This window comes from Stylophora pistillata, chromosome 11, assembly GCF_964205215.1.
Source record: "Stylophora pistillata chromosome 11, jaStyPist1.2, whole genome shotgun sequence".
Classification (NCBI taxonomy): domain Eukaryota; kingdom Metazoa; phylum Cnidaria; class Anthozoa; order Scleractinia; family Pocilloporidae; genus Stylophora; species Stylophora pistillata.
Window position 1 is genome coordinate 14,740,582 of NC_142529.1, and position 17,439 is coordinate 14,758,020.

Genomic DNA, 17,439 nt, shown 5'->3' on the forward strand with positions numbered 1-17,439 from the left:
ACGCATGGCAGTTCAGGGCTCTACATCATAAGCTTACCGAGTGCAGTTTGTAAATATTAATAAAGTTATTTTGATTTACCAGTAACATCAATCCAGAAGTACAAGTTAGCTTTTCCAGCCAGATTTTCAGCAACACATTCATAGAAACCTTCATCATCAAAAGTCAAGTGGTTAATAATTAACGTGTTGTTGTTGCCAAGAACTTCTCCATTTCTGGTCCAGTTAACAGATACTGGGGGACTGCCCTTTACAAAACAAGGTGTTGTAAATGTGGAGTTCAATGTAACTGAACGATTCTTGAGTCCAGAATTTAACTGTGGTGGAACTAGAAAGTAAAATTTTAACAGGTACATTGGTATCTCGAGCTTGGATGTAAACACTGCAAACAAATAACAAGTCAGCAACTTTAAGAATTTCGTTCTGCAGGTGCTATGAATATGTTACTTAGTTGACTCAAGATTAAAAAAAACTTTTGTCATATCCACGCCATTTACCTGGGACAGGGCTATGGTCTAGCAGCACCTGGTGGCCCCTGGTGCCTTACTTTTGCTCTTGGGTGACTCAGGAATTTTAGTTTTTTCATAAAAAGCATATGCTAGGCACCCTGGATTTCACAGTTTCTGAGCACTGGGCTCTCTTCAATTTGTCTTAGAGCATAGCCTTGTGGGACATTTGACTTTCCATTTATGTGAACAGGAGATACTAGTTTTAACTCATTGCCAGAGCAGGAAACATCCGAAATTTGTATTTGTATTTGTATTTACGAGTATTTATACAGGGTGGCCCAGTTTAGCAGATAGCTAGTTTAAATGGGGCCCTGTGAAACCCACCAATCTCACCCCAGGGGAGGACATCCATCACACAGTAATCTCGTGCGTGGGAAATTAATGTCTCCTACCCCAACCCTGCAGGAGACGGGACCTCCATTTATTTCTCCCTATCCAAGAAGAAGACTAGAATATCTAACCATTTCTTGATGTTTTAGTAAGGTAGCATATTCTTCTCAATTATTTTAAGACCTTGAGTGTTCGTTCGGCCGGGGCTCGAACCCTCGACCTCCCACACAGCAGTCCAGCACTCTATCCATTGAGCTAACTGGGAGGCCGTATTTCAAATTAAAATGATGTTCTCATCTTCAAATTTTTTACCAGTTTGTTTCTCTTTTGTAACAGGATCCTTAGTGTTGTGTCGCTCACATGACCTGAAGAGGTAATGACACGGAGCGAGGAGCGAGGGATGTCGATTGAATTCGTTTGTTGTTAGTTATCTTATATGTGATTAAAGGGACGTAGTTACGGACAGAATACAACACTTAGGTTTGGCAAAAATATGCCCCAAAGTCTGAAAAAGGTTTTAAACAACTTTAACTTTGTGGTTATTCAAAATTCTCTTGATGGGCTCTGTAACACCCCAGATGTAAGGAATAACAGCAAAACCAGTCACTGGTTCCTTCTCATCACGAGTGTTACTAGTTGCAACTGGTTTCAGGCAGTTACGGAGAAATGTTTTGGTAGAGCCATTTGTATTTGAGTATATCGGACAGATCAAACGTCAGTTTGGTCTGAAAGAGCATCAGAAAGTGGTCTTCTTTTGCCTAAAAGAAAATTCAGCTTTGTTGGAGCATGTTTGAAAAGACTACTAAAAAAGAGCATGTATCATGAAAAACGAATGACATTAAAGGCAAATGATGGACAGCACAATAATGTTAGCTTACGTTTGACAATTATCATCACAGTGGAGTGGGCCAAAATGCCTGGTTTGTTGCGAGCTTCACAGGAATATTCACCACTGTCCTCCTCCACAACCATTGAAATACGCAGAGAACTTGTTGTCTCATTCAATGTCGTATCAATTACTGCCCTTGCTTTTATTGGGTCTCCATCTTTTTTCCAAGTGATATTTACTGTTGCCTTATTAACAATGCAATTCAATGTGAGCTCTTCACCTGGAGTGAGTATTGGATGTGGATTTGGCCTTATTTGAGAGGTGGGTTTTTCTGTGTTAAAAGAGACAAGTTTCTGTTAAGTCTAAAAAAAAAACAACTTCACTCACAATATCTTAATTAGTAACATATTTATCATGGGGCTTATACTATTTTGCGAAACGAAACGAAACGAAACGAAACGAAACGAAATTGTACTATTTTGCGAAACGAAACGAAACGAAACGAAATTTTGCGAAATGGCGTTTTTTCGCCTTTATTTAGCAAATATGTCCTCTTCGTCCGAAACAAAATGTTTCCACTAATATTATAATCAATATTTCTAAGAGCCTGGTCACCTCTCATTTCATTGACCATAGTAGAATTCGTTTCGCAAAGTAGTAATTTTGACAGAATTACTATTTTGCGAAATGGCGTTTTTTCACCTTTATTCAGCAAATATGTCCTCTTCGTCCGAAACAAAATGTTTCCACCAATAAAATGATCAATGTTTCTAAGAGCCTGGTCACCTCTCATTTTATTGACCATAACAGAACTCGTTTCGCAAAGTAGTAATTTTGACAGAATTACTATTTTGCGAAATGGCGTTTTTTCGCTTTTATTTAGCATATATGTTCTCCTCGTCCGAAACAAAATGTGTCCACTAATAAAATGATCAATATTTCTAAGAGCCTGGTCACCTTTCATTTTATTGACCAAAATAGAACTCGTTTCGCAAAGTAGTAATTTTGACAGAATTACTATTTTGCGAAATGGCGTTTTTTCGCCTTTATTTAGCAAATATGCCCTCCTCGTCCGAAACAAAATGTGTCCACTAATAAAATGATCAATATTTCTAAGAGCCTGGTCACCTCTCAATTTATTGACCATAATAGAACTCGTTTCGCAAAGTAGTAATTTTGACAGAATTACTATTTTGCGAAATGGCGTTTTTTCACCTTTATTCAGCGAATATGTCCTCTTCGTCCGAAACAAAATGTTTCCACCAATAAAATTATCAATGTTTCTAAGAGCCTGGTCACCTCTCATTTTATTGACCATAACAGAACTCGTTTCGCAAAGTAGTAATTTTGACAGAATTACTATTTTGCGAAATGGCGTTTTTTCGCTTTTATTTAGCATATATGTTCTCCTCGTCCGAAACAAAATGTGTCCACTAATAAAATGATCAATATTTCTAAGAGCCTGGTCACCTTTCATTTTATTCACCAAAATAGAACTCGTTTCGCAAAGTAGTAATTTTGACAGAATTACTATTTTGCGAAATGGCGTTTTTTCGCCTTTATTTAGCAAATATGCCTTCCTCGTCCGAAACAAAATGTGTCCACTAATAAAATGATCAATATTTCTAAGAGCCTGGTCACCTCTCAATTTATTGACCATAATAGAACTCGTTTCGCAAAGTAGTAATTTTGACAGAATTACTATTTTGCGAAATGGCGTTTTTTCACCTTTATTCAGCGAATATGTCCTCTTCGTCCGAAACAAAATGTTTCCACCAATAAAATTATCAATGTTTCTAAGAGCCTGGTCACCTCTCATTTTATTGACCATAACAGAACTCGTTTCGCAAAGTAGTAATTTTGACAGAATTACTATTTTGCGAAATGGCGTTTTTTCGCTTTTATTTAGCATATATGTTCTCCTCGTCCGAAACAAAATGTGTCCACTAATAAAATGATCAATATTTCTAAGAGCCTGGTCACCTTTCATTTTATTCACCAAAATAGAACTCGTTTCGCAAAGTAGTAATTTTGACAGAATTACTATTTTGCGAAATGGCGTTTTTTCGCCTTTATTTAGCAAATATGCCTTCCTCGTCCGAAACAAAATGTGTCCACTAATAAAATGATCAATATTTCTAAGAGCCTGGTCACCTCTCAATTTATTGACCATAATAGAACTCGTTTCGCAAAGTAGTAATTTTGACAGAATTACTATTTTGCGAAATGGCGTTTTTTCACCTTTATTCAGCGAATATGTCCTCTTCGTCCGAAACAAAATGTTTCCACCAATAAAATTATCAATGTTTCTAAGAGCCTGGTCACCTCTCATTTTATTGACCATAACAGAACTCGTTTCGCAAAGTAGTAATTTTGACAGAATTACTATTTTGCGAAATGGCGTTTTTTCACCTTTATTTAGCAAATATGCCCTCCTCGTCCGAAACAAAATGTGTCCACTAATAAAATGATCAATATTTCTAAGAGCCTGGTCACCTTTCATTTTATTGACCAAAATAGAACTCGTTTCGCAAAGTAGTAATTTTGACAGAATTACTATTTTGCGAAATGGCGTTTTTTCGCCTTTATTTAGCAAATATGCCCTCCTCGTCCGAAACAAAATGTGTCCACTAATAAAATGATCAATATTTCTAAGAGCCTGGTCACCTCTCAATTTATTGACCATAATAGAACTCGTTTCGCAAAGTAGTAATTTTGACAGAATTACTATTTTGCGAAATGGCGTTTTTTCACCTTTATTCAGCAAATATGTCCTCTTCCGTCCGAAAGAAAATGTTTCCACCAATAAAATTATCAATGTTTCTAAGAGCCTGGTCACCTTTCCTGGTTTCCTTTCACCTTTCATAAAATGAAAGGTGACCAGGCTCTTAGAAATATTGATCATTTTATTAGTGGACACATTTTGTTTCGGACGAGGAGAACATATATGCTAAATAAAAGCGAAAAAACGCCATTTCGCAAAATAGTAATTCTGTCAAAATTACTACTTTGCGAAACGAGTTCTGTTATGGTCAATAAAATGAGAGGTGACCAGGCTCTTAGAAACATTGATCATTTTATTGGTGGAAACATTTTGTTTCGGACGAAGAGGACATATCTGGTCACCTTAAAACGTATTTTCCTAGCAGTTTGACCAAACATCAAGTGTTCGTTGAGTTCGGCTGGAATTAAGATCATCGGCGTTTGAATCAATTGAGTCCTTCTAAATAATTTGGGTTGGCCTTGATTAAAATTTGGTTTGGCTCACGAAACGATCGACGTTTGAACTGGGCCTAACTTTCGAATGCACGCGAAGTTTACAATTATAATTTTAGATATTTCACGAGTTATTTTTGGCATCAGCAATGTTATTTTGCCTCTTAATGTTTTACTTTACTGCAATGGACGGTCATTCCAAACGTGAGGCGTTAGAAATAATTAGAACACTGGCCACCAACTCTGCAATAATTTACGACTTCTAGTTAAATTAATGACATACGTCGTGACTTATTAACTAAATATTTACAATTTAAAATCTTAAGTACGATGAGTTCTTTATGGTGCCAAATTTTGATTCAGCGGCACCATGTGTGACAAATTTATAGCCAATAATTAATTTCCCACAGGAATAACACTTTGTTCCAGGCCTAAAACTAACCACTTAAGAAGGGGTGAAATGTGCGAGTCAGCGATATCAATAGCACGACTAGTAAATTAACTTCAGGGATTGTGTTGCGCATTTTATTAGTGAACATATTTTGTTTCGGACGAAGAGGACATATTTGTAAAATAAAGGCGAAAAAACGCCATTTCGCAAAATAGTAATTTTGTCAAAATTACTACTTTGCGAAACGAGTTCTATTTTAGTCAATAAAATGAGAGGCGACCAGGCTCTTAGATATATTGATCATTTTATTAGTGGACACATTTTGTTTCGGACGAGGAGGGCATATTTGCTAAATAAAGGCGAAAAAACGCCATTTCGCAAAATAGTAATTCTGTCAAAATTACTACTTTGCGAAACGAGTTCTATTTTGGTCAATAAAATGAAAGGTGACCAGGCTCTTAGAAATATTGATCATTTTATTAGTGGACACATTTTGTTTCGGACGAGGAGGGCATATTTGCTAAATAAAGGTGAAAAAACGCCATTTCGCAAAATAGTAATTCTGTCAAAATTACTACTTTGCGAAACGAGTTCTGTTATGGTCAATAAAATGAGAGGTGACCAGGCTCTTAGAAACATTGATAATTTTATTGGTGGAAACATTTTGTTTCGGACGAAGAGGACATATTCGCTGAATAAAGGTGAAAAAACGCCATTTCGCAAAATAGTAATTCTGTCAAAATTACTACTTTGCGAAACGAGTTCTATTATGGTCAATAAATTGAGAGGTGACCAGGCTCTTAGAAATATTGATCATTTTATTAGCGGACACATTTTGTTTCGGACGAGGAGGGCATATTTGCTAAATAAAGGCGAAAAAACGCCATTTCGCAAAATAGTAATTCTGTCAAAATTACTACTTTGCGAAACGAGTTCTATTTTGGTCAATAAAATGAAAGGTGACCAGGCTCTTAGAAATATTGATCATTTTATTAGTGGACACATTTTGTTTCGGACGAGGAGAACATATATGCTAAATAAAAGCGAAAAAACGCCATTTCGCAAAATAGTAATTCTGTCAAAATTACTACTTTGCGAAACGAGTTCTGTTATGGTCAATAAAATGAGAGGTGACCAGGCTCTTAGAAACATTGATAATTTTATTGGTGGAAACATTTTGTTTCGGACGAAGAGGACATATTTGCTGAATAAAGGTGAAAAAACGCCATTTCGCAAAATAGTAATTCTGTCAAAATTACTACTTTGCGAAACGAATTCTACTATGGTCAATGAAATGAGAGGTGACCAGGCTCTTAGAAATATTGATTATAATATTAGTGGAAACATTTTGTTTCGGACGAAGAGGACATATTTGCTAAATAAAGGCGAAAAAACGCCATTTCGCAAAATTTCGTTTCGTTTCGTTTCGTTTCGCAAAATAGTACAATTTCGTTTCGTTTCGTTTCGTTTCGTTTCGTTTCGCAAAATAGTACAATTTCGTTTCGTTTCGTTTCGTTTCGTTTCGTTTCGCAAAATAGTATAAGCCTATCATGGACACAAAATAATCCAAAAGCAACCCTCTGAATGGAAATTATAAGTTGTGAAACTTGGCTTCGAAAAAATATTTGTTTAAACTGTATATAGGGCCTCCTGATCAAAATGATCAGAGCTCCAAAAAAAAAAAAGTCATAAAGAGGTCACCCCAAACAGTTGGTGAATGGCACATGTGCAAAGAATAACCATTCCCCGAATCCATAATTGCACAGGATGCCTTAAACCCAAATATGTAGCTGCTTGCACTGGCTTTCTTGTCTTAGATGATTTCCAAAAGTATGACTGAGAATCAAATGCAAAACAATTATTACAAAAACCAGCCTTAACAGGTTCTCAGTTATTTTCTGTTCCACTTTTAGACTTAAGTCTCCATTTCTGAGTATAATATTTCATGCATCAACACAAGAGATAAACTTAAGAGAGGAAGGTGTCATAGATTATTGTTACAGTGGATCCATAATTGTTAACATCATAATCATTCTTAAATTCATGATTAAACAATCATTATCATTTTCATTAAAGAACCTACCAAAAACTTGAAGTGTTACTGAAGAACTTATTTTATCTGCTTTGTTTTCTGCCGTGCACTTATATAGTCCTTCCATTTCCTTTGCTGTTTTTGGCATTTCCAGGAATGATTCCACAAATGAGTCTCCCTCAAAATTGGTTTGACTAATACCAAATGGAAGTTTACCACCAGCAAATGTCCAGGTCACTTTTGGTGTTGGAACACCTGAGGCATGGCAAGTAAAGTTGACAGGGTCTCCATCGATAACAGATTGTTTTACTGGAGACAATATAATCTGAGGAGAAACTACAAATAAAAAAAGAAGACCAATAATCTTCAACCAAGGTTATCAACTGAAGATACAATTGGACAACCAGTCCTGGTCATTTTGCAGTAGTTAAATGTGAGATCAGATTTTAGAATCCACTCATTACATGTATTAATTTTTATGGGATAAGAGACATTACCTTGAATTCATACTGTGCATGAGAATGGATAGAAGATATATCACATTTCTACTGTGTAAGTTTCCCTACCCCCAAAAGATATGATTTACATGAGAATATTACTTGTTATCAACATAATTAAGGTGACTTTCCATTCCTTTTCTAGATATCAATATTGGTGAGGTAATCAAATCAAAGACAAATGAATAAATTGGGCTTGTGGAAATTCTATTTACAAATATTCAACACAAAAATAAAGCAAGCAGGTATTTAAGTTTCTTCACATTTGATAGTTAACCAGTTTCTTCCTGTCAAGCCAAATGCAGTTCCAGAAAGGTTGATAAACATTCAAAATGCTGAGGTTAATTGGAATTTGACTTACCAGTTACATCAATCCAGAAGGTGGTGTAATTTTTTCCAGCCACATTTTCAGCAGCACATTTATAGATACCTTCATCATCAAAAGTCACCCACTTAATGACTAATGTGTTGCTGTTACCAAGAGCTTCTCCATCCTTGGTCCAATTGACAGAAACTGGAGGATCACCCCTTACATAACAAGTTGATGTAAATGTGGAGTTCAGTGGAACTGAATGATTCTTGAGGTCAGGACTTAAACGTGGTGGAACTACAGAACGAAGTTAAAAATAAAATTAAGTTATGACAAAAATTACCTAACAATCTTCACAGACTTTTTGATTAGGTTATGACCCATTGCTCTAGCCCACAACTACCCAAATGGCAGCTGGGTAATATGACTCAGCTATAGGAAACTACATCTTGGAAACAAGGACCTAACTTCTCAGTTTATCAAATTGGTAGAAAATTTTTTTTTTGGAACCTGTGAAATGGCAAACCAGTAGATATTCCTCGCTCATGTATCAAGCTCCTGAAATTAATTACTAACCCCTAACAATTTGTCCTCAGAGTCGTTACACAAATGATTTTGCACAGCTATAATCAGCAGTACACACTTATCATTTCCATTCGGAATTTGAGATTTAAAAGTTTTATTTCCACAATAGTAATTTTTTATGGGATAATCTTCACAGGGAGTTACATTGCAAGTATTGTTACCCATGACAGACTCTTTGATCTAAATAAGATATGATATCTTCTCAGGGAGTTACAATGCAAATATTGTCATGGCAATATTGAACTTAACTTGAGAATAATGGGAATTAAGCCAAGAGAGTTTCCCAGCTCACAAATCAAGCTCCTCATGTTAATTATTACCCCTTCTCAAATGGTTAAGCTTTCTTAACCGTTTTCTTGACAATTCAAGAACACTTCTGGGTGGAGAGACAGGGACCATGCTTAAGTGAAGACTGTCACCTCAAGGATATTGCAGAATTATATATATTTCACGGTTAACCAGTACCACAAACACACTGTATGTACTATGTAGATTTGGAGTTTGAAATTTAAAAGTTAATTTAGGTTGACAAATGTGGACATGTTAACCGAATGGAGAGCAGTATGTATGAATGTATAGGTACTGTTGCCTCACCCAAAACAACACAATGATACTTGCCACCCCTTGAACTCATGCAGAGATATTACTCCAGAATCCAACAGGCCACAGTCTATTCAATTAAATGATGGAAATGCAGTTTTAAACCTAAAAACTTACCTTTAACTGTAATATAAATATTTCCAGTGGAACTGCCTCCACTATTTTTTGCTTCACAGCTGTACAGTCCTGCGTCTTCCTTTTTTATATTATCGAGGGAGAGAGACCTGGTGTTTCCTTTCAATGTGTTATTCTTGAGCCAGGTTATCTGTGGCTGAGGCTGACCTTGAATGATTTTACAAGTCAAAGTCACATTGTCTCCTTCTCTGATGAGATTGCTTGCTCCTGAAACACTCACCTCTGGTCGAACTTTGAATAAACAAGTAAAAAAGTTCAAACAAATTGGCATGGTCATACACACATAACATAAGTCTCCTAGAAGCCAGTTATCTTTTGGGTTACTACTATCAATCTACAAAATGGACAATGCATTTTGACATGACTAATTTGAATAACCAGATGAAGTTAATTTTTCAGACAGCTAAAAACAATAAATGCATGGATTACATAAAATGACCTTAATATGGCATCATCAGGGATAAGAAAATATTCCTGATGATGCTGTTAATCGGGGAAAGCTCGAATTTTTAAAAACTTTTACTTTTTAAAAAAATATTCCGTGATCATGCCATTGACTGGCGAAAGCTCGGATTTTTAAACATTTTACTTTCTACAGCAGTATAAGGCTAATTATTCGATTAATTGGTATATATTTCAACATTGCTGCTGAAGGACAACAAGAACAGATTATTGACCTTACAGGATTGGATATTGGCAAAAATTAAAGACCTTACACACACACACAAAAAAGAACAATGCCAAAGATTGTTTTAAACCTCAATAAACTAAATGAAGAACCCATTTTATCAGCAGCATTTACATGTTGTAACTGCACTACTTTAGGGACTAAATTCTCAATTTTTAAGACAGGTAGAATGGTGTAATGATATAATTAACCAATTATAGTTTTAGATTTTGCCAATGCTTCACTCACCTATAACAGACACATGTATGTTCTTAGGTGTGCTGGTGACCCTATTTGGTCCTTTGTTCTGTTTCATGGTACAAATGTATGTTCCATTGTCTTCAGGTTGAACAGGATCAATGTGTAGACTGCCACTGGGAATTTGAGAAAATCTTCCCCCATTAAGCAATAAATTTCTTCCTTGTTTGCTCCAAGTTATCTGTGGAGGTGGTTTTCCTTCAGCATTACAGTTTATAATTCCAAATATGTCTGCAGTAAGGCTCTGCTCGCCTTGAGTGTTTTCAGTGAATCTTGCTGTTGGAATAAACAATGAGGACAACCACTTACCAAAATTGTAGCTGCATTGAAGAAATGTCGCCTAGTCTGTACTTAATTTGTCTATATGCTGAATGCTGGTCACATTTACTGTTATTTTAACATACTCCAAAATTAAGGCCTTCTCAATAATTATGTTTAAAAGCATTTACCTACCATTAATATAAACTGTGTAATACTGAACATATTCCAATCTGTGGCATTCATATGTTCCTCCATCAGACAACTGCACATTTTTTATGACCAGCTCACCATCTTTCTTGGTCTTGACCCTCTCAGAAGGAGAAGTTATATTTTGCATCTTTTTACCATTAATAATCCACATTGCAAAACTGGTTTTGTTAAGTATTGAGCAGTGAAGATTTTCATTGCTACCAATATCAAAGAAAAGTTCCTTTTTCCCCATTACTTGTTTGTTCTCTGAAAGAAATTTTTTCAAATACAACAATGATAAGTTCATTCTGTTTCAACTTTTTGGTGCTTAAGCTAGCTATAGATTGCAAAACTATTAGTATCTTAATCCTTGTTGTAAACACTGTAAACAAGTAACTGGTCATGTTTAGAAATTTTCATCTGGGCATTGTAAATACCTTAATACTTACTTGGTTGACACAGTGCTTGAGAACCTTTGCCATCTCCTTGACATTGACCTGGCACATGCAACTTTCCATCAGAGCGAGTGCAAGATGCAAGTTCAACCTCGTTTCCAGTGCAAGAAACATCAAACATTACAGTGGTAATGTTCTCACCCTCTACGTCTGAGCCAATGAATTCAGCAAAAGCCTCTTCAAAGCCAAGTTGATGACAAATAACTTTGACATCATTGAAATCCCATCCATTGGCACATATTTTCCCCCATTTCCCTTTGTAAAATACTTCCACTCTTCCACCATACTCTACATTTGCACCATTCAAGCGAACAGGAACTTATAAAGTCACAAAATATAGAGCAATTAGTGAAGGCATGTTAATTATGTAGTCAATTAAGAAAAAGATTGAAAATATGGATAAAAGAGGGAGATAGCATGATAGACAAATTTAAAAAGTCAAAGTGTGACCAAACAGGTTAAGATATCCAATATGGTTGTAGGGGTTATTTGATAGGCAGTTGTCTGGGTATCATCTTTGGGCCTTTATTTACATCTTCAGTTACGATTTAAATTAATCCTACAAAACAGTCAAATTTTCTTCCTTTGTGATATTTTTAACAGTAAGAGCAATCTTTGTGAAAAAGGCTACTACATTACTACTGATCAAAGCAAGAAAGAATGTTTTAGTGAGGTCTATCACCTCAAATATTGATCAAGTCTATAAGGGTACCATGCAACTAGAATGGGACGTAGAAGACTGAAGCAGATCTGCATGACTACAGAGTCCAAAATGCATAATTGATCATTACCTTTGCACAATTGCAATTTGTTTGAGAAGTGTTCTCCACATTTTGTCAGAATGGTGGTGCAGTTGTAGTTAATAGATGTCTCTGATTCATTGTCACTGTCTTCATACCATCTTCCATAGTAACTGCTGTTAGAGTATCCCATTGCCATACACATCAAATCTTCTTCAGCTTTAGTCCCGTTACTGATGCAAAGCTTTTGCCAGCTGCTGTTTGTGTAGATTTCCATTGTACCAACTGATGGGTTCCTCTCCGTTGTAAAACGCAGTGGAAATTCTGATGGAAAAAATAACACAAAATTGCAAGTCTGTTTCAAATAGCCTTCTTAATTCATTCTACATGTTTTAATTGTTATGCGAATGATTCCCTTACATGAAAGTTACCATAAATACTTTAAACGTTCTACTATAAAATGCACCACTGATTCGGCTGGCTATAGGTGGTTTGCAACCATTCTCTAGAGACACAGGTAACAATAGTGAAAGAAGCAAATGCTGGTGGATGAACAAAAGAAGCTACAATGAACACAAGTAGCTACTATTGTTTACGTCCACCAACATGGCGGCGATGACGTAACGTGCAAACCACCTATATATATTTACATCTCTAGTATTCGATCTAGCTGTACATGTATACATCCATGCATCTCTGCTCGAATCAAGTAACATCATAAAAGCTTCACATCTTAGCAAAAAAATGCTTGCAGCAAGAGGTTCAGTCTTGTTCTTCGTTACGAAAATCTCGCAGCAATATTACAGAGCACGCTTTTCAATTCTTCTTTGTTTAATTCTTCGCTAAGATTCAGAAAGTTAAAAAATTCTTCCAAGGTAAATTACAAAAGACACCGAACAAAACGCGGATCAATAGAAGCGTGACTGCAGACACTAACTCCAGCGGATTACGCCTCTAAACAATAATGTTAGTGGGGCAGAGCCCCATACCCATGGAATATGGTCAACCTCTTTTTGTTTGGTTGTCACGTGACTGACGGAGCGTACGTACGTACGTATGTACGTGCCCTCTGTCATGTATGTTATCACAAAAGTACCATTATGCTCAGAATTTTCAAGTCGGATTTTTCGTTCATTTGCGATCGAGTTAGACCTTGTGGAACTCAGAATGTAAAGTAACAATGTTATGCAATACTCTGCTTGGAAAAGAATGGATATCAAGGTCTTAAAGGTGACAGAATAAGCTCTCGAGTCAACGACACTGATTCTCAAGTCGATGCAAATTATATGGACGTAAAGTGAAAACCGAACTTTCGGATTTCAAGCAGAGCTTAGCGTCAATTTGACGATTCCATGGCCCGGAAAATATTATGTTAGAGTAACAATGAATGAAGTTCTGGCTAAAAATTTTTAATATATGTAAAGAAACTTTATTGCAAAATTTTCACTTATTGGGAGCTCCGCTTTAAGGGTTGGCTAAATCTATATATTATGTTTATGCACGTGACTAGAAGCTTAATGGCGCTGCGCGCCAGGTCTAAAAATGGATGTGCCATCTTTGGACCCCTCACTGGTTTAGGACAAACACTCGGAGTCTTTACAAGGAGTTGTATGCGAAACGTGTCAGAAGCATAACTATTTTCACTCAGAAAATGCTCTACCTTTCTAAAATGGTCTCAACTAGGCATTGCTGTTGGGGTACATGTAAAAATGACTCAAGATATCCAGAAAGATTGCCAGATTCGCTTAAAGAAATGCTTAAAAACAGTCGGAAAGCTTTCGCACAGTTCCCAAAGCCGAAGCATGACTTGGAACTTTGTCAAAGCCGGGTAAAAGCGTGTTCTAGAAAGAATTTCTCAGTTGATAGTGTTAACTACAATACTTATATTTGTGCTGTACACTGAAATCCTTGAAAAGCCTTTTCAAACCGCTTGTTTTGAAACGTAACATCGACGAGATCTCGCTATGGAGTACAAACAAAGCATCAATAGAACGTTTCATTGAAAAAGCAAACAATCATCATCCAACAATAAAATTTACGGCTGAAATTTTCGATAAGGAAACAACATTCCTGGACACGTACATCTTCTAAGGCGAACTATTCGAAAAGGACGCAATCCTTGATCTGTGTACTCATTTTAAACAAACTGAGACATTTCAGTATACACGCTATAGTTCCTGTCACCCACAAGGAGTTAAGAAAGGCTTAATAACAGGAGAGGCCCTTAGACTTCTCAGAACAAACTCCTCTCAAACGACATTCGAGGAGAAAATTGCCAATTTCAAAGCGCATTTGCTAAAGAGAGGCTATCCAGAGGCTCTTATTAACACAACCCTCTCAGAGGTGAATTTCAAAAACAGGAAACTAGCTCTTCAACAGAAACCGAAGACGAACAAACAAATCTTGCCTTTTTATTACACAATTCCAACCGTCAGTGCCAAACCTAAAGCAAATTCTCATGACACACTGGAATTTAATAGAAACACAACCAGTACTGAGCGAACTATACAAAAATCCGCCACTCGTATCTTACAAAAGAGGGCGATCGCTCAAAGGCATACTCGTGAGGGCCAAACTTTGAATAGGCTATTCTAAACACGCGCTGCGGAGTCTTGTAGGCCTGTCAACTCCCATCCTCGGAGACCCAGGGGCTGAGTCGATTTCAAGTTAGGGCATGAAGAGCCCCCGGGGACATTGTCTTACAAGACTAGTTCCAAACGGTCGCAGTCGTTCTGCCATCTGATTGGTGCCAGAAAATCTTTGTGTTTTTCTGCCCAATCAGAGTGAAGTGTGCTTTAGAGTCCTTTCGTGTTTTTTAACACGGACATATACTAGTAGCTCAGTTGCTCGCTATGTTTGTTTGGACCCGTACGACGGAGATTTGCTTGAGGTGAAAAGTTTCAGTCTCAGCACACAATGTAAGAGAAATCGATCAAGTCCGCGAAAATCTCACCGGAAATTATACTGAATACTTTCGCAGGTATCACTAGAGAACGTGTTTTAAAGTTTGCGAGGTTTGTATACAACACGATGATATGGTTGCAGTCATCGATATGTCGCTTTAAACGTTAAACGAGATTTAAGCTTAAATCTTTCTAGATTTTTTGCATAATTTTCTGTGACTGAAACTTTGCCAATCCCGTGAAGTCATTTCGTCGCACGGGCCTCGCAGGTATGTCGAGCAACTGGCGCTTTCGCCTACGTAGCTTTCTGCTTTCTGTGCGCGCGCCAAAATCTAATCTTAGTAGTAAAGTCGTTCACAATACGGCCAAGGTTGCAGAGAACGTTAAGTTCGTGGACGACCTCCAGCAAGTGCTAATAGAAAGCTTAGCTGTGTTTCTGGTTAGCTAATTAAAATCTGAACAAAAACTTATTAACGAGAACATCGTGGGAAGGAGAGATGTTTTCGGCCAGTTACCGAAATTAAACTCTTTCCAAACGGAAAGAGTTTAATCTTGAAATTCTTGAGCTAGGAAGGCCACGGATTCTCTTCTTGTCCCTTGGTCATTGTCATTTCACCTCTTCTGTCGATTGTTGAAGACCAAGTTAAATACCTTTGATCATTGGGAATCGATCCGATGCTGTTTTCAATGAGAAAAACAAAACCAAAGACCAAGAAATATTGGATGGAAAGGGCGGGTTTGCTTTAGTGCAAATGTCAGCTTAGTAGTACAGGGTCATCTACCCACATCTAATAAACAAAATTTTCCACCCTTAGCTTTTCTTTTTTTTCAAGCGAAGATGAAATTAGATTTTGTCACGCACAGAAAATTGCGCAAGTACCAGTTGCTGGACATACCTGCGTGGCCCGTGCGACGAAATAACTTCCCGGGATTGGCAAAGTTTCAGTCACAGCAAATTATGCAAAAAATCTAGAAAGATTTGAGCTTAAATCTCGTTTAACGTTCAAAGCGACATATCAATAACTGCAACCATCGTGTTGTATACAAACCTCGCAAACTTTAAAACACGTTCTCTAGTGATACCTGCGAAAGTATTCAGTATAATTTCCGGTAAGATTTTCGCGGACAATCTGATCGATTTCTCTTACATTGTGTGCTGAGACTGAAACTTTTCACCTCAAGCAAATCTCCGTCGTACGGTCCAAACTAACATAGCGAGCAACTGAGCTTCTAGTATATGTCCGTGTTAAAACACACGAAAGGACTCTAAAGCACACTTCACTCTGATTGGGCAGAAAAACACAAAGATTTTCTGGCACCAATCAGATGGCAGAACGACTGCGACCGTTTGGAACTAGTCTTGTAAGACAATGTCCCCAGGGGCTCTTCATGCCCTAACTTGAAATCGACTCAGCCCCTGGGTTTCCGAGGATGGTCAACTCCCTTTTTACATTGAACTGTTAGATCCTTAAGTTTCACGCGATCGACTTTACTTTCCTTTAGTATCTTTGCCCGAAGCTATTTCCCATCATCTATACTTAAATCAAGTACATAATGTTTTCCCGACTTGAGGCATTCACGAACACGTGCGATGAGGTATGCTCGTTTTCCGCTTAATGTCAAGCCTCTACACTTTAACCAACGCTTCAATTGTGTGTTTGTATAGTTCTCTGGCTCTGGGTCTTGCTCGAACTTTGAGCCAGGAACACTGTCGTTTTGACTTAAAATACGAGCCTTAGAGACGTTTGAACTAGAGATGGGCGCATCATCGCCCATATTCCCCAGTTTACTCGAGAAGCTTGTTTGTTTGTCCTAATCGCTCTAGGGGGTCAAAATTTCGTGACGTCACAAACGCGCAGCGCCATTGGCGCCCCGCTTTAATGTTGTAATCGCCATTGATTGCAAGCCGTAGGTTTTACTTTTCGACAAAAGTTCTCGGTTTTCTGGCTACAATGATAACAAAGATTTTCTGAACAAAACAAGGAATTGTCACGTAGTATTATGGTTGAGACTTGGAACAGCCTATGGATTAAACAACTGAGCCTTCGTATCAGTGTGATTACGATCGTCATTGTTTACAAAGCAAACGAATTTCAAACTTGGTGGCATTTGGTGGTTACAACATGTGTATTCAAGTGTCTATGTAATGCTAATGATAATTTTGGAAAAGGTGAATCTATTAAGAAGTAACTTAAAAGGCAAAGGCTTTTAAAGATATTAGCCTTTACATATGGGGTTCAACTAAGATTACACTCTGATGTCTGTATTTCCATAATTATTGCACCATGTAATTACAATTCACACACACTAATTTAACCATCTGTATGAGTTACCTTCACGGCAGCTGGACATGTTGTTACATTGTCTCACAAGTGCTCTACTCCCATCACAGTTTTCCCCGCCATATGCTGGTTCTGGATTGGAACATTCTCTAAACCTTATCTGTATGCCACTGACGTCGACTGTTTTGGAGCAGATACTCCAAACACTCCACTCATTCCAACCACCATTGACTGACAATGTTTCAATAACAAG

The 17,439-nt window shown here is 37.2% G+C and overlaps 1 protein-coding gene across 2 annotated transcripts in view; it reads right to left on the bottom strand.

Annotated features, from left to right (window-relative positions):
• The window catches only part of LOC111319115 (inactive tyrosine-protein kinase 7), a 344,836-nt gene that overhangs the window by 313,742 nt on the left and 13,655 nt on the right, over positions 1–17,439 (bottom strand). The window contains exons 6-15 of one of the 2 annotated variants that reach the window (XM_088739652.1): positions 17,238–17,417; positions 12,053–12,325; positions 11,256–11,579; positions 10,810–11,073; positions 10,348–10,632; positions 9,414–9,662; positions 8,163–8,408; positions 7,356–7,640; positions 1,715–1,996; positions 80–325 (exon numbers count right to left, since the gene is read on the bottom strand). The exons of the other annotated variant lie outside the window; for it this stretch is intronic. Of the exons in view, the coding sequence (XP_088595778.1) occupies positions 80–325; positions 1,715–1,996; positions 7,356–7,640; positions 8,163–8,408; positions 9,414–9,662; positions 10,348–10,632; positions 10,810–11,073; positions 11,256–11,579; positions 12,053–12,325; positions 17,238–17,417 (2,634 nt within the window). The remainder of the gene's footprint in view (positions 1–79; positions 326–1,714; positions 1,997–7,355; positions 7,641–8,162; positions 8,409–9,413; positions 9,663–10,347; positions 10,633–10,809; positions 11,074–11,255; positions 11,580–12,052; positions 12,326–17,237; positions 17,418–17,439) is intronic. 2 annotated transcript variants of the gene reach the window in all.